Genomic DNA, 18,504 nt, shown 5'->3' on the forward strand with positions numbered 1-18,504 from the left:
GGGATTACAATTTGATGTTCAGCTTTACCAAACATCTTTTGTATTTTTTTCTCTCTGAAATGAACTGCAATTTTTCATTATTTCTCTGAGGAGTATGGGACAGATGCTTATGCCAAAGTTCAGATAGTAAATCAGCAACACTATTTCAACCATCTGGAAAAGTGCTGTCCTGTAGAACTTTCTATGATGATGGAAATATTCTGTGTATTCGAGGTCTGACAATTAAGTTCACGAACTTGTTGGAAATGATGTCGCTAAACTTTTTTGTTATCAGAGGGATTATTCGTTAAGAATTTGTACCAAATGGTCAAATAGTTAGCCAAGTTTACTATTTGGAAGTGCTGAAAATACTGCGTGAAAAAGTTAGACGACCTGAACTTTTGCCAACAATTCATGGCTCCTGCATCATGACAATGCACCAACTCACACGGCACTGTCTGTGAGGGAGTTTTTAGCCAGTAAACAATAACTGTATTGGAACACCCTCCCTACTCACCTGATCTGGCCCCCAATGACTTCATTCTTTACCCGAAGATAAAGGAAATACTGAAAGGAAGACATTTTGATGACATTCAGGAAATCAAGGGTAATACGACGACAGCTCTGATGGCCATTCCAGAAAGAGTTCCAAAACTGCTTTGAAGAGTGAACTAGGCGCTGGTGTCGGTGCATAGCTTCCCAAAGGGAGTACGTCAAAGGTGACCGTAGTGATATTCAGCAATGAGGTATATAGCACTTTTTCTAGGATAAGTTCGCGTACTTAATTGTCACACCTTGTACACTGTCTAATATGGTAGCGACTGGCCATATGTGGCTTTTCAATACTTGAAATGTGGCTAGTTTGACATAGGAACTTAATTTTAGCTTAATTTAGCATTCAATTTCAATAGTGCCATGCGGCTAGTGTCTATAATGCTGGGCAGTGTTCAGAGGAAACCTCTGTCTCGCAGCTTTCTCTCAGCCAATTAGTCCACGCAGCTGGGGCGGGGGGTGGGGGATCCTTAGTAAATTAATTGTACGTTGTCCCTGTGAAACTCATAAACCCTTTGCAAGCTGAGCCTCAGAAGGGCTCTGAGCAAGGCTTCCTAGAGCTTGTTTGAGCAAATATGCATATTAATAAGATTTTAAAAATTAGGAAACAACAAAGATCAACCCTCTAACCCCCTTTGCTAATTCATGTGTTGCCCTGCAGCAGGATACATTCTCAGAACTTTGTCAGGGATGGCTTCAAAATGAATCAAATGGTTTGACTTTCCATGACTTTGCATATTATAACCATAATTTATCTGATATTTCAGACACATTAGTAAAAAAAAACACACTAATAATAATAGTATTTTTATTCTTCGAAGCCCCCAGAAATAAATCACACAAATGTTTTCTTCCACATCCCACTGTCTGATAGAATTATTGTGTATGGGGTAGACCAATTTTTTTTTTTTTTAAAGTGCACCTTGAAATCAGAAATGCATTAATCGAGCATGCTATTTTTGAAGATGGTTAATCTTAGCAATATAAAGTCAATTTAAGTTTCTACCTACATATTGTGCCTTTTCTCTGTCTTCATAAAAGCAATCATAAAGCACAAACCACAAGGACGATAACGTTTTTGCAGTGAATAGAGATTTGATGAACTAAAGAAACTATCACTTTTGATGGAGCCTTTCGCTTTCCTTTGTGGAAATGAGTTGAAATTCTCAGCGCTGTGGCAAATAGAGTCAGTGATGCATTTCGTGGGAGTGACACCACTCTGAAGTGAAGGCTTTAAATGGCCGCTTGAAACTTGCCCATCTGATGAACTAGTGGATTTCAGTGACTTTGGGGGGCAGTTGGGTCTTAGTGCTGGGGAAGTAGAGCAACTGTACCTGATCATCCTTTGGGAACAGCACCTTTGAATAGTTCAAACACCACAGAGACGTTTTCCCAGCTTTCACCGGGGGAGTTAACACATGAGAGTGTTAGCATTCTCTGGAATCTCACCAAGGAACTGCCTTCCAAACTGACTTGTGATAAAGATACTTGTAGTACTTAAATGTTTTTGATGGGTTCAGGAAAGACCAGGTAGAATGAAGCCCCGATTCAAGGTTCTTCATAAGCGGACCCCTTTCCACTTCCATTTTGAACTTCACCTTTCTCTATTTCCTGCTTTGTTTTGTTTTTCTGTTTGTTTTTAAAGGGTTCTGCTCTTACATGCAAAGAACAAGGGTGTGTTTGTTGTTCTGAAAAGCTGTCTGCATTCCAGCCATACTTCTCTTCCCCTCCCCTTCTCAAACGCCTTTCTTACAGTCCAAGTCCCTCTTTATATATCCAGTCCAAATTCTATCTAGCATCTTTCTGACACTTTTATCTGGTGTCGCTCAAAGAGTGCTCTCTTTTCTGAATCCCAGTGAACTCTCAAGGCCTCACTTATGACATTTAGCATACGCAACTGTGTATTGATTTTATCTTGCATGCTCTAGACTTATCTTGTCTATTAGATGGGCCATTCCTCAAAAGGCAAGCATAAGAAAGTACTCAAATAAACAACAGCATATTATTTTTACACTCTTATTCCATTCCCTAGCATAGCACTACATTAGGCAGGAGCTTAAAAAACGTGTGCAATCATTTTGTTAAAAGGGGATGATAATGATGAATTCTATTCTCTAGTGATAGCGTGATAAAGAGAGTTTAAGTTTCTCAACGCTTCCAGTTTGTCTGTCTATGTATCCTGATGTGGGGCAGCTATAAGCTTTACGTAAGGCCCTGCAAGCAAGAGAGAAGTTCATTGGGTCTGATCTCTAGGGCTTCAGTGGGAATCACAATCGTGAGTGGGCCTGTTCCATAACCTTGTATAACCTAAGTGTGAAGCTGGAGACGTCCAGCTTCTGAGGCTTGACCTGAGCAGCCACTCATTCATTGTATTTACAGAGGGCAAAGAAAGAGGTGAAAGTGTGGCTCAGTGTACAGCTTCCACTCTCCTCACCTATTTAGTAAAATGAGTGAAGCTTATGTATTGGATGTTTTCAACTGATTGCTTCCTACAAATGCAGAGTGGAGAAAAGAAATGTCATATTCAGAAGCAGGCACCTGAGTGCAAGATCTAGGAGGGCAGCAGCTATATAAGGCAGGGGCAGGAGTGCGTGCGTGTGTGTGCGCGCGCGTGTGTACACACATACACGCATGAGCACACATGGCATTTGGCAGAGCCCATTTTGGGGGCCTAGGCATGGTTCAAATTAAAAGGCAAAATTTGTATTCTTTATTTAAAAGTGAACCTCTGTCTGTGTCTCATTTATGCTAATTTTTGTTCTTAGCATGTATATAACACTCCCTGCTCCCAAACACTAATTGCTTTTACTACTGCTAATTAAGTAATTAATAAAACTTGACTGTGAGGTAAATAAATGTTAATAGCACCAACTGGGTGGGGAAACACCATCATTCTCATTTGCAGGTGGACATATGGAAACATACACGTGTGGGACATACACGCGTGGATTTACAGGGAGAAAGGAGACCTGTAAGGAATACCATCAGCAATTTTTAGCAGCAAAACTGAGAATAACTTGAAAATGTTCTTCAGATGGGTAAAAAAGTAAAAAGAACAAGGAAAAAAGAAAAAAAAATCAATCAATATATTCTGTGGAGGACTTCTGTTTAAGTGCCCATGTTTCAAAGGTCATTACTATTACTGTATCTTACTAATTCCAAACCAAAACTTCCCTGGATGATCCACACATTGTACATTTCACCTGCACTTGGAATTGAAGAAGATTCTGGACTCACTGCTATGGAATACAGTTACTTCATGCATTTAGAGCAAAACCATTTACTTCAGCAGGCTCCCTGCTGAAGTAAATTTAGGAAAATGCTGATTGCTTAGAAGCAGGATATACACTGACATTATCGCAAGAGTGTTGTTGAGCACTATTTAAACCTGATTTTTTTCCTGTAAAATGAAATTACAGTGGGTATACCTATTTCAGAGGCAGTGTGTATCATGGGAATACACCAGATTGGGAGGTAGGGGGCCTGGGCTCTGGGTCCATATGACCTTGAAGACTAACTTTTTTGGGTTGGGCCTCCATTTCCTCGTCTGTAAACTGAGTTACTGCATAAAACCAGGCTTTTGAGAGAATAGATGTCCTCACTGCTTCATGAGATGGGTTGTCAAGTGCCACTTCAATCCTTCCCTGAAGCTTAATGGACACCACACCCATCAGCCTCTCTCCTTCTAAGTGGCTGTCACTGATATATCCCTTTCTCTTCCAAGGATTCTAAGACTTCTGTACAAAGAAAAGCCATTTCTGGAAAACACTGGTCATAGACTAATCAAGGATTTCAATATCAAAATATCATTAAAAGACAAGGCAGGTCATTAATTGTGTGACCAACTCAGGCCATTAATAATTAGAGGCCAGTAATCAATAGGAAGTGGTGAGTTCTGTGGCAAACTGAATACTTCAAGCCTTCCCACTAAAGATATCTGGATTCAAACATTTTAAATCGGGGTGATGGCTAAACAGTTAATGTAATTACAGTGACTCGAGCCCATTATCAGAGCTAGTTGACAATGGCAGGATTAAGTGCTCACTAAAGTCCCTGGCATTTGTGAAATTCTAGGGTCCAAAATAAGACTGATTTTGAGAAAGCCTGACTCCAAATTTACTGAGTCAACTTTGACTCCACACATGTCAGAACCTCCATGTTCTTGCTAGCAAGGTCTGGCAATGCTTCCAGAAGTTTCAAGAAATCTATTGGCTACCTTGCTCTTTGTTTCCTGTGATCATAACTAGTAATGATTAGATTTCAATCCATCTCTTGATTTTCATAGCATCTCTTCTGCCTGCAGAACTATAGTGGGGAAAAACAATAAGTGATTGAATGGGATCGTGTAGGCTCAATGGTACAGAGGACAAGAGCAGGCATTTGAGTGAAATAACTGTAAGTTAAAGTATGGGCTTTGCCACTTCTAGCAGGTGGAACTATGGGCAAATTATTTTTAGTCCTATTTAACAGGGTTGTGGTGAGAACAAAACGACTCTGCGCATTTAAAATACCAGACATGGGGTGTGACGCCTTGTAAGTGCACAATAAATATAAACAGACCCTCTTCAGGGAACCAGAGCCTACACACGCCATTGCTAGACAAGTGGACTCAGGTGGCCTGACTGCCCTTCCGAACAAGGGAAACGTGGGAGTTTGACGTCCTTTCAGTTTCAAGCTACAAAATTGTGTTCTGTTCGCATCTGAATGGCTGTATTGCTAGGTTCAAGACACAAGAGCCTTATTCTATGTTGGTGAAGAAAAAAACACCGTATAAATACTCTAAAGAACCTGCGGATAAGCCTGAGGTTGTTGATATACTGTGAAAAATAACTGCAGGGAAAAATGTTTTTCCTTCCAAGTTTGGTTTTAGTAGTAAAAAAAAAAGAAAAGAAAAGAAAACAAAAAGAAAATAAAAGAAAAAAGAAAAACATTGAAGAACCTAGGAGAGTTACATTTTCAGCTCGTATAATTGACTTAATGAAGATAAAATATATTTCAGACAAAAATATGAGTTTATCTCAATTATTGATTTCACTCACACTTGTAGACTTGAACCTATGATTTGGAGTCATGAATGGAAGTGAGCTGGGTTTAATACTGTCACTTTAGCATTATTGATCTAAAGAAGGGACAGTCTGCTCTCTTAAGAGAATCTACAGGGTTTTCAGATAAATTGAATTACTTGACTAGGGCAGTATATGTACATTTAACACAAACTGATAAGTTTATGGAAATCATTTCTTTCCCTATCATTATCGAGAAAAGAAGTACACTCTGTTACTTCCGGATGCTTATCTGAGCCAATTCAGGATATGTCATGAAAAATGCTTTTTTGGTTGCTCAGAGAAGAGCTGAAGCCATGGCAGATTTGCCTGTGTGTCGGAACAACAGATCTATTCTAAAATTGAATAGTTATGACTAGAATTTCACCTCAAGAATGATTTTTTGTGACTTGGATAAATCACTCAAGATGTCTCGTTTTTACTCTGTGCCTCTTTAGGAGGCGTATCTTCTTTGGAATTCCTTTTCTCATCTGCACTCGGAGTACATTTTATTACCTAAGTTGTGCTCTTAATTAAAGATGTTCGAGTCTTTTTGCAGCCGTTTTACAGTCCCTATAAAAACCGGGAGGCACACATTTCTGCAGAACATGATTCTTTTGGAAGAGAGCCCTGGCATTTCTTCCCACCTCACCATGTCCCTGAGGTGTGCTATCTCACGGTAGCATGTCTAGCACCTTCTTCTGTGTCTTACTGCTTAACTGTACCAAGGTAGATTGATCTGTTTACTAGTTATTAGCTGAATTTGTGTAGCTCTTTTTTGTGTGGCTGATCTGAACAGTCCCATTTTCCTTGATATTGTACCAAATGCCTTCCTCGTCTCTTTCCTGAGGCACTGTTTAAAAAGACAGGCATGAGAAGTCTTTTAATAGTTACACATAGAGCTGCAACAGTGCTCCCTGCATTTTTTAAGTTTGAAACTAAATGAGCACAGAGTTTCCAATAGGAGAGCCATTGAGAAATTAAAGCCTTTGAAAAAAGGCATTAAAATATGTTGTGAAACAAAGTGTGAGCTCTGCTTCAACATCTGTTTCTCCTCTTCTTCCACAATAATATGTCAATTTATTTTCAACTTTGCATGTACCCAGAACAAAGACTTCACTGTCAGCTTCCTTAGGTGCAGCTGTGGGACTAAGGTCTGTTCGAGGAGATGTAAGTAGGGAGGTATAAAAGCTTTTGGAAGTCTCTCGTAAAGGACAGCTGGTGTGTGTCATTTACACTTTTCATTTTGTTCAGCTTGTCTTCCTTCCTGCTACCTGGAATGTGGATGTGATGACTGGAGCTAGAGCAGCCATTTTGGACCATGAAGTAACCTTGGAAATGGAGGCCATATCCCACTGAATAATAAGATAGAAGCAACGGATGGCAGGAACCCCATGGACTTTATGAAGCAGTGATACCATACCAGCCCTGTACTACTTACCTGTGGTTTTATATGTGACAAAGAAATAAAGTTTTAGCTTACTTAAGCCACTATTATTTTTGTATCTCTGTTACTCATAATGGAACCTAATTCTAACTCTACATAAGTATACTCACATCTCATCGCATTATGTGATGTTAATTTAAAGCCTGAAGCAGTTAACATCATTTGTGGCAGGAAGCATGATATTTTGATGAAGCAATTGGGGGAGAAAGTCTAGCAAAAAATATTATCATCATGCCTCTATAGTATAAATTTAAAATAATACTTATTTGAGTATATCCATAAGAAGTAGTCAATCCCTAATTAAATGGTTTCCAATTAAAAAAAAAATCAAAATGACCTAAATTGTTTTGCTCTCATTAATCACATCCTCCTGAATATGCTACATAATCTAAGATTTCCTTGTATAGAGGAAAGTTCCATCTCCAGAGATGTAACTCAGAATAAACAAAACCTGAAGGAACTAGAATTTAGCCTGTGTGAAACATTATGGAAAGAGATAGGGAAGGTTCGACAAAATTAACCTAACCAGCCAAATTTGGGCAATTACCTGTATTTACAAACTCTGCTCCAATAACATATTACATCCTCTGAAGGCAGAATAGGGACATAGCAAAGATGTAGGTGTAGAAATTTCATGCTCAGAAATGATCATTTGTTTCTTTCCTCCAACTTTATCAGGGAATAATTGACAAATATAATTGTATATGTTTAAAGTATATAATGTGATGATTTGACATACATTGTGAAATGAATGCCAAGATCAAGATAATTAACATATTCATCAACTCACAGTTAACTCTTTGTGTCCATGCATACACACACGTGTGTGTGTGCATGTGTATGTGTATGTGTAAAGAATGCTTGAGATCTAATGTCAGCACCTTTCAAGTATACAGTATTGCCATTTATTTTATATTTACCACCAGCTGATTCCTACATAAACTTCTCCACATACTTTCATAGGCGGACCGCAGCAATTCTGGGAGGCAGGCGTTATTATTTCTATTTTACAGAAGAGGAAAAGGCCCAGAGAAATTAAAGAACTTCTCTAACCTCAAAGATCTCTTGCTGAATTTTTGGCTTCTGTTAATATTGTCTGTAAGAAGCTGTTCGTTTTACAGGAATTGGCGGAATCCACCAACTTATTCAACGTTTGCATTTACTAAGTAAAAATGATAGGTTTTCTACTCATCTGGGCCCATGGAAACATTTCATCTTCAAAAGGCTTTCTATTACTTTACCAAGAGTTTGACTTTAATGATTCTATTGGTCATTGATGTCACTTCACATGCCATCTAACACACACACAATTTTAGCCTAAGTGAATAAATAGGAAAGTATTGCATCTATCAATCACGATTTCCTAGTTTGACAATATGAGTTCCAATCTATTCACATAGGCACTTTGAAAATAATAAAGCCAGAAAGTGACCTACCTTTTGAGTGAGCAGAGCTTGAACAACTTGGTTGGCTACCTTTAAAAAATAAAGAAAAGAGTTGATGTTTATAATAATGAGACTATACGCAAGGGCACTAATTTACCAATACGTTTCCCACAGCTTATTGTAGCTAATTAGATCCTCGTTGGCCTCTTTTCTCTACTTCTAGGGGACCTGATTCTTTTTACTATAAGCCTCTCTATCCTTCTAGGTAATACTTTGCTTTTTCCAAAGGTGACCTTGTTGTTAATTAAGATGATTAGTCTGGAAAGATCATTCATACCTTGACTTTCACATCTCTGTATTTGGAGAAATAATATCCTTTCATATGTAAAGGGCTCCGAAAAGGCTAAAAAATGTAATAGTGCAAAACATGATCCTAATTAACTGTACAGTTTCTACACTTTGCTGGTGTATAATGTCCTTTGCCTTTCTTTTCTGTTCTTGTGCTGTGTGACTATTTCACCATGCAAATCTTCTTGTAGTAGAGCTAGGTTGAATGGTGGAGACAACTCATTGTTTCCCATAAGCTCCTCCTTCCTCCCCCATGTCTTCATTTATGCCATCATTTTGTCATTGTTACCTGTAATACTCTGGAAGTTGTTTACTCCAACATCCATTTGCCCCTTCCTCCTTACTGACAAACCCTGACTTTTTTGACTGGTACATCAAACTGCATTTCCTAGCCCCTCTTTTAGCTAATTGTGACTTTGTGACAAAGTTCGTGCCAGTGAGTTATAAGAAGACTATTTTCTTGGGCTTACAGAAAGTCTCTAAGAAGCAAAGGGCTCACCCTTTTCCTCCTCTTTTTGTCTGGGATATGAAAGTGATGGCTGGAGCTGCCTTGACAATAGAAGTCACACATTAAATATTGGGCAGAAAAATAAAATGGGCTTGGTTTTGATGGTGCATGGAGCTGCAATGTCTATCTCTGAAGTTCAGTGTGTGATGAAAATAAAATAGCCACAATTATTTTGAGTTTCTTCCAATGGAAACCCCAATATAACTCTTACTAATATATTAACAGCATGCTAATTCTCTTCAGGTTTCAGGCAGCTTGGGACAATATGAGAAACTGGGCACCTCTCAGCCCTAGGTGGTGACTCCTGATAAATGTAAGCCAATATTGGAAATTCCATCCCCCTTCAATGAATGGCTTAGGAGTGAGCTTGTGACACAATGCCAGTTAAGGGCCACATGTAAAACCAACAACATATCCCTGGTAGTTCAAGGATCTGGCATTTTCTCCAGATAATCATTCATCATTTCCATATCTATTTTTACTATGATTTCTTTTTCACCTGCCGATTTCAAAAACACTTCACAAAGAATCATTTACTAAATTTCATCAAAAATTTGAAGCTTTATACCCACATGGCTACTACTGATAAAATTAAGGTAGACAGATAAATTATGTGGTATTTTTCAGCTGCTATATTAACATTTAGTGTGATAACTGAAACTGACAACATTAAAGATCAAGGAAGAATATTTAAGCATCCTAGATATTAGTTACTTCTGTTCATTCATTTCATCCTTCATTTATTTAATATAAATTTTCAGAATATTTGCAAAGCTAGATGACTAGGATGTGTTCCTTGGTTTCAGAGCGAGCATAGCTGGTAGGAAGTTGGCAAGAACACAATTATAACACAGTGTGATAAGCATGTAATCATCTTGGTAGTTCTCACAGTCAACCAAAGGCTGAGGGATACACTTTCATCTTTTTCTCTTGATAACAAATTTATTTGGGTTGATGCTAAATTATGTGTGTTTGTATTCCTGTTTAGGATAGTGGGACAGATTACGGGAGAATGTTTTCATGGAGCTTAATTGTTTCTTGCCTCAATATTGACAAAATAGCACATCTTTAACAACAGTTTGTGACTGGTAAGTCTCACTGAAAATTAAAATATAGGCTGTCATCACCTTGTGGTTAGGGGGCATTCATACCACAAGCAGTAAATGACTAGAATCAGATTACCTATAATTGATTAATTGAATAGTACGCACAAGAGGGATTCTTTTTTCCTACCTGAATCCATTCCAAATTTACATTTTTTTGACATTAAATAAAAAAGAAAGACCTTTCATTAGTTTTTGAAGAAAAAGTATTATTAGGTTTCTTTTTTCAGTTTTTGTTTTTTAGTCCAGACCAAGTTAAAGAAGCATACCTAGAACTATCATAGACCAAAATAAACCATATTTTCCTTACCTGGTACTTTTTCTTTTTCCTTTATCACTTTATTTATAAATAATCAGAATGGTGATACATGTTATTTAGCCCATCCACACTGACCAATAGCATAATCTTGAAAACCTTAGTTTTAAAACATTCACTTCAATTCATAAATAACTGGGAATTTAAAGTCAAACTATGTATCATCCATTTTATTCTTTGCAAATAAAAAACACACAGAAGAATTGAACTATTCATGCAGCTTGAATCAGGAACAATATACCAAAGTTAACTCACATCATCAATAACTTCATTCTTCTGGATCTCAAACTTTGGATCTGATTTACATTCTCATAAAACTGCGCAATATCAGTATTTTCTTTTCTTCCACCAAACTGGCCCCTCACTTAAACCACTGTGTGGAACAGTGGCCACATAAAATAGCTCTCTACATGATTTAACAGGAGATATAAATGAATATCCTAACTGGAACAGCCCTCAGGAGTAAACACGTTCCTTCTATCTTTGCAATCAAGTATTTTGCCTTATAGGCTTAACAGACTTTATCTCTGACACAGTTCCTTCTGGCATGTACTTTGGACAGTTGTTTGCTCTACCTGAAAATTGAACAAAGGTTCACAAATGCAGTATTTCTTTACCTACTGACATGGGTTTTATTACCCAGAAGGCCTCACGGGTTCTTTGCAGAAAAACAGGCAACTTGCACCAGTGCTTTCCTGGGTAATGCCTATAAAGACAGTTCCTGGGTTTTGTTACTACTTCTACCTGCTCAGCTTCCCTGATGGGCCAACAGAACAGCTGTTTGGAGCCTGCAACCTCTAATGGGCTCCTGTCCTCATCATAACATTACACCCTTAGCACTTGGGTGGCAAATAATCACACACCCACAGGCCCAGCTAATGAGAACAAATAACTTTGAATGTCACCTGACAGCTTTCCTCTCCAAAGGAAGGAAAAATAGCAGCTGGTCTGGGCCAGGGGGAATTGAAACATACTGAGCAAAGCTGACAGCCCTGAAGCTCCGGGCTTGTTTTACAACCACCCTTAAGCTCTCTGTGGAGACCACCCCACTTTGCTCTAGGAGGCAAGCAGGGCTGCAGGTGAGACAGAGAGGCCAAGGAGAAGGTCCGGGTACATCTCTCCTTTCCACTCAGTAAGAATTCTCTGTCAGGCCAGCTCCTCTGACACCTGGCTGATGGAGGCACGTGCCTTTGCTCTACTTCCCAATCAGGCTTCCTGGGGTCACAATTCCTCTTAGTTCTCCCCTGGAAGGGGTGGGCGGAGGGAGGAGGAGTCAGGGCTGTGGAGGTGTCTGTGCTTTTATTGCAAAGCAGTCCCTGAGGCTGAAGGAGAGGGAACCAATTCTCACCACCTAAAGAAGACTGGGGGCCTGGGGCAGGTGAGGACTTCAACAGGCCCGGTGACTGACAGTCCTCTCCTCCTGCCTAGTGGTCTCCCACTCACACTTTCACCTGCTCTTTTATCAGTCAAAGCAAGGGTCATGTCAGCAAGGTAATTTAACAATGTGTTGGAAAAGTACAAGTTCTGGAAAATGTGCTTTGAGGAAGATTTCTATGCTTTTTAGCTTGGTTTATTGTCCCGAGGAATATTGGGGCAGAATCACAAGAAAGATTTGGGTTCAAATACTGCCTGTGTTGATGATTATATACTGATATGTACGGGGGTGGGAGGGGGCAACCTCTAAGTTATTTTGAAAAATGCGTGAGATAATAGTCATAACCAGAGAAACTGACTTGGACAGTACCTGCTATAAGGCAGTCACTCCATCAATATTAAATCTACATCAGGTCACTGGGACTTCAGAGAATAAAACCCATTTTAAGGTAAGCAGTTAAGAAAGGTTTGAGAATAAGGGGTTTTATTTGTAAAGAGATGAAGTGTGCGTGTGCACAAGTGCGTGTGTGCATATATGTGTCTAATATGCATGTATAAATATAAACCATGAAGCACCTATATTATTTATGTACCCTGTAAAAAAAAAATCCTGTAAAATACTGGGAGTGGGAGAAATTCATCTAAACATATATGTGGGATTCCAGAGAAAAATTATGTCAACATCGATTTGTGGCTGATCATCTCCATTCATTTATTTAGTCAGTCAACAAATATGCATGAAGGACCAAGTATGGGCCACACAAGAGTTGTGCTGGGTCTTGGAGAAATAGTGGTGACTAGAACATTGGTGCTGCCCCACGGTGGTTAGCGTCTAGGGCAGGTACAAGAAGCAGATCATCTGTCGACATCATGACCCACTCATGAAATGAGCATTTGAAGCACGTGAGAGTCACAAACAGGATCATCTTCCATCTACATCTGCCAACATATTGAATTTAAAGAGGACTTAGGGCCCAGATGTGGGATAGGCAATGAAAATGTCCTTATAAAGATTCCACAACCCAGTCTTGGCATATAGCATAGGAATCAGTCAGAGAAGGAAGAACTGTTCTTAACCTACTTCTGCCTTGATTTAGTCTATGCTTAAAAGAAATTCTGGTGCTCTTTTCTGAACTCCATCTGAAGGTCTCGTTTTCCCTGCCTTTGTGCTCTGAAGTGTAGAGCGTAGAGAAGTCGGGAAGAACTCCATCATTGCATCCCTCACTGACCGTGCAGAACTCCGGCCAAGGCCGATGGGCTGAAGGGGAGGCAGGTTCTCTGACTTCTGTGTACAAAAGCCTCACCTGGGAAGTTTGTTAACACTGCCCATTTCCTCACCCCGTCTTCTGCTTGAGAAAGGCTGAGTTGGGTCTGGGAGTCTTCATTTGTAGCAACTGCCATACACCTTTCTGACACACAAGGAGCCCAGAAACACAACTTGAGAAACACTGAGATATGGTTTATGTTTGCTATTGAGGAATTGGAAATAACCTACAGTTTCCATGTGGGTCTGTTGTTCTTCTGTCATCATATCCAAGTTTGGCAGAGCTTTCATCCTCTTATGGAAACTTTCTGAAAATGCTCTCCGAGACACAGTATTCAGAGAACAGAAGGGTGGCTGAATATTATAACCCGTTGGGGAGCTTTAAATAATTGTAATTCCTGGGCTCCATTCTAGACCAGAATCAGATCTGTCTCTGAGGTGGAGACCGGCCAGCAGTATTTTTTTAAATTCCCCAGGTGAGTAAGTCCAACAGGTAAGTAAAGGTGAGAACCACACGCTCTTCTGGATCTCAAACTTCTCCAGCAACAGCTCCTTCTGCTAAAGATGCCCTTTCAGTTCTGCCCCATCTCCTGCCCGCCCACCGACCTCTTGTCCTGCCCCTTGTGACTTGCGGTGTGTTGTCCAAGTTTCCAATATAGCTCATTTCCCCTGTGGGTTACCTCAATTCATTCCTCTGTGATTAACCAGGCCCCTCACTTCTGCTAGGCCGGCAGCACCGTGAGTTTCTAGGGCCTGGGTGAGGCATGTTTGTAGGACATGACTGAATCCATCTAAATGCAAAGCAGTGGTTTGAGACGTTATTTTATTTATTTTACGTGTCTCATTACCCTTCTCTACGTGGGAATGGATTGGTGTTCAAGGAACTGTAGTTAAGGCAATAGTGAGAATAAATAGCAATTCACTGCTTGCCAGTAACCTTCTCTGTCAATTGGTTAGACAAAGACGTTGGACTCAAACATTAAAACCTCAGATCCCCCAAGGAAGGTCCGGATCATTCTTTGGTTTTGCCTTTGGATCACAAGGTGAGGCAATGAGGAGCTAGGTAGCAGTAAAGGTGACGTGGAAGTATGTGCATGCATGTCTGTGTGTGTGCAGATTTGTGTGCATGTGTCTGCCTAGCAAACCCTTGTGTATCTGTGGATGTGGGTCTGCTTCCTTCTGAATAAATACAGCCTTTCATTCGAACACACAGAGGGAATTTCTGATTCCCAAGTGTTTTCCCCAAATCTTCAATATGTTCTTCATTGCTCAGAAAATAACAAGCACTGCAAAGGGGATTGGAGAATATTTTAAATTTATATTTTATCCACCTGTGTATGTTTTCTGAAACCCACTAGCCAGGAAATAACTTACAGAAGACCTTACCTTGTTAGTTTGTCTAATTAGTATAAAACGCCTTGAAAAGAATTTCCAGTTGGCAATATTACTACATTCAACTACCCCTTTGAGAGTGTTCTCTTACAATGTGTGGAAAAGGATTGTCTACCCTCATGCAATTAGTTACAAAACAACTGGCATGTGTAATCAGGGGCCAGTATCCATGAATACAAAACATTTGTATGGCTCAAAGGTGCTTCTTTGTTGCAAATCACCTCTTTGGCAGCAGTTAATGTTTGCAATTGAGAACAGAGAAACTCTCCCTCTGAAAATTCAGGGTTCAGTGGAAACTTCATATAAAATGATTTTGTGGGTGAAAACTTATGTTTTGCCAGCGTGAAACCTTTGGAATGCAGGGATGAGGAACATAAGGAAAACAGACTATGAGTTCCCTTAAAGAAATGCTGTGAGCTTTTTGATTGATGGGAAGGGGTGATTTGCAGGAGAATCGTGACAAATAAGATGATTCCGTGGTGTGATTCACATAAATTTGACTTCTGAATACAGATTAAGTCTCGTAGGAAATTTCTGTTCAGGAGGTTAAAGTGAAACTTTGCGGATCAATGCCTATGACCCAAGGGTAATATTTGTTCCTTTAAAAATCCTTGGATCTATGTGGTCTTTCTTGCCCTAAACTTCGATTGGACCAAGAACCTGGGAGACAGGGGTGAGAAGTGCTGAGCTGGCCTCACTGGACTCTGAGTCATCATTTTTCCTTTCATGTCAACTTCCTTTATACTGTGTTTTCCTGAAAATAAGACCTAGCTGGAAAATCAGCTCTAAAGCGTTTTTTGGAGCAAAAATTAATATAAGACCCAGTCTTATTTTATTTATAGTAAAATAAGACCGGGTCTTATATTATATATTATATAATATAAGACCCGGTCTTATACTAATTTTTGCTCCAAAAGATGCATTAGAGCTGATTGTCTGGTTAGGTCTTATTTTGAGGGATACTTGGTAGTTATTCTTCTAACTTTGGACACTGTAAAAGATTGTTGAGCCTTTTTAAGTCCTGACAGGGCAGACAACGGCAGACACCATTTTGTTCAAGTAACTGACATATGTCTGGAAAGATGAAACAATTAAAATATTAAGTATTAAACAATTTTCTGGGGACATTTTGCGGGTTCTTCACCCACATATAGTAATTATAATGCAAAGCGGTCTGTGTGATGAGCCAGCAGCTCTGGAGGGCACGCTGACACCAGGAGATCGCCAGGCACACTCCTGGAGTCTCTGGTTCTGTAGCTCCGGGCTGGGGCCTGAGAATTTGCATTGGTAACAAGTTCCCCAGTGAGGCTGAGGCTGCCGGTCCAGGGATCATAATTCAAGAATCACTGGTGTAGAAGAACACTGAACACAACTGGGAGTCTGGGGAGGGAAGCTACTTCCAGTTTGAAGGGACGAGAGAAGTATATGGTGGTGGTGGTGATGCCAGAACTGGGATTTGAGCCTGTGGTCTTCATAGTATAACCCGTCACCTTATGGGCCAGTGGGGAAAGGATTAGGGTGAGCGGAGGGATAAGAAAGATCAAGAGGAGTTTGTTGGAAAGGATTTTCCCAATTGTTAGTGAGGATAAAAGGACTGAAGATCTACTGCCAGTTTCTGCTGGTAAGGTAATGGGACTCAATTAAATGTGGTTTTCCTTATTTTCTTAAAATCTGTGTCAGCTATGTTGTGACAGCTCTCAAACTAAATCTACTAGAATGGTATGTACGAGTTTTACGGTATTGGGCAGATGGCTAAAAAAGTCATTCCATTAAATTAATAACTCCAATCATGAACAAACTCCCAGCAGAGAACTGTCAGTGAGGCAAATGGCCAGTCCTGGCTGGATGATGCAGCAAAAGGTGTGATCAAAAAATATAGTGAATGTTTAAATAAAAATAATTTATTACAGTAAAAGACACTTTGCCATTAATCCCTCTCAAAATACTCCCCCTCATTTCAAACACACTTATCCCATCATTCCTGCCATTTTCTGAAGCAGTTCTGGAAGTCCTCTTTCATGAGTATCTTTAGTTGCACTGTCATGGCTGCCTCGATGCCCTGAATCTATTCAAAATGTTTATCTTTCATGGTCATTTTGACTTTGGGGAAGAGGCAGAAGTCACATGATGTCAGATTTGGTTTATAAAGTAGATGAGGACACATCACAAAGTTTTTGACAGAAATTGCTGCACTAGAAGCGATGTGTGACATGGAGCATTGTCATGATAGAGGATGAAGTAAAGACACTCACAAAAGAGGACTTCCAGAACTGCTTCAGAAAGTGACAAGGACGATGGGATAGGTGTGTTCGAAGTGAGGGGGAGGATTTTGAGGGGGATTAATGCGAATGTGTCTTTTACTGTAATACATTTTTTAAATATAAACATGTGCTGTATTTTTCGATCACATCTCATATATATTGATGGCATGATCCCTGACAAGAGTGTGAGGGGAATGGCTGAGAGGAGAATGAGGGTCCTGGGTACACTTCAATTTTCCACTCACCTTTCAGGAATTCGGAAACGCCTACCATCTTTGCCTTCATCTCTTTGTTTTCATCAAATAATATTTTCAAGTTTACTCATGCATGGGCCCTGTCTTCTTCCATTCTCCTCAAATTTTCTTCTTCACGTCTCTTTCTCTTTTTGGCTTGTTCTCTGTGTACTGATTTTTCCCCTCTGGCTGACAGCTGTGAACATCATCCCCACCTACTCTATCAAGCATTTGCTTTTTCAGAAATGGTAGCCAGTTGGCGATGCAGCATCCCTGACACAGCTTTTCTCATTCACAGGCTGGAATCACACTTGCTGGACAGAAGGAATTTATCATACAGTGAAGCATACCCCAACCGTGCCCCAAGAATATTGAACAATAACCCAGAGGGATTTACAGATACCTGTATAATGAAACAGGGAGAAGAGGAGAGAGGGAGAAGTAGAGACTGACTGACCTTCCTTCTCAATATATGCACGTTTACCACTTTCCTTTGAGGACAGAATGCTACTGTTCGGTGGAGGCTGGAACAGACATGTTTTGAAGATCTGACTAATGAAATCCTAAATAGTGTGGCATCTTATCAAGAACCTCTCCATTCCACTTACCTCATCTAGACATCTCTCATACTGCTCCCGTTGATTTTCATTTTCCAAAGCCAATGCTGAATTCTCTGCCTGCAGTAAGGTACAAAAATAATACAAATAAATCAATGAAATGTTGTATCATATGACAACTTATTCAATACAGTTACTAAATATATCTCCTCAGGATCCAAAACAACCTTTTAGAAGAGACTTTGACAAGTTTGCTCTAAGTACTATTATAAATATCTCAGGGATGACTTCTGCCTTATCATCTTGTTTCATAAAAATACATTACCACTTAAAGAAATGTAAAACTTGAACAGGTAGAAAATCAAATCATGGCTTGATGCGAGTGTCTTCTATAAAAGGATGACAACGTTCATTTCATTCTATGAAACTGTAAATATAAGAAATGTCTTAATCCACTTCATTACAACCTGTCACACTTTTCACAATCCAATATTTGTTTAGACCATAGAAAAGAATCTCAGGTAAATTCACAAAAGTATAATTCCAAATGCAAACTAAAAATGTTGCTTTCCTTGTTAATCAAAGACATTTGAATATAAGAATATAATGAGAAATTTAGAATAATTAAAAACTGAATTATTCTTAAAAGTTCTTCTCCCTCTCTCTCTCTCTCTCCCTCTCTCTCTCATTTTAAAATTACTGCTTTTCTGCTCCTCAGAGCCATGTGTGTATCTGAATGCCAA

General features: G+C 39.5%; 1 protein-coding gene across 1 annotated transcript in view; it reads right to left on the reverse strand.

The window, feature by feature from the left end:
• The window catches only part of NCKAP5 (NCK associated protein 5), a 971,300-nt gene that overhangs the window by 183,084 nt on the left and 769,712 nt on the right, over window positions 1–18,504 (reverse strand). The window contains exons 9-11 of the mRNA XM_074327839.1: window positions 17,813–17,881; window positions 8,425–8,495; window positions 7,941–8,022 (exon numbers count right to left, since the gene is read on the reverse strand). Coding sequence (XP_074183940.1) covers window positions 7,941–8,022; window positions 8,425–8,495; window positions 17,813–17,881 — 222 coding nt within the window. The remainder of the gene's footprint in view (window positions 1–7,940; window positions 8,023–8,424; window positions 8,496–17,812; window positions 17,882–18,504) is intronic.

Source organism: Rhinolophus sinicus, linkage group LG01, assembly GCF_036562045.2.
Source record: "Rhinolophus sinicus isolate RSC01 linkage group LG01, ASM3656204v1, whole genome shotgun sequence".
NCBI lineage: Eukaryota > Metazoa > Chordata > Mammalia > Chiroptera > Rhinolophidae > Rhinolophus > Rhinolophus sinicus.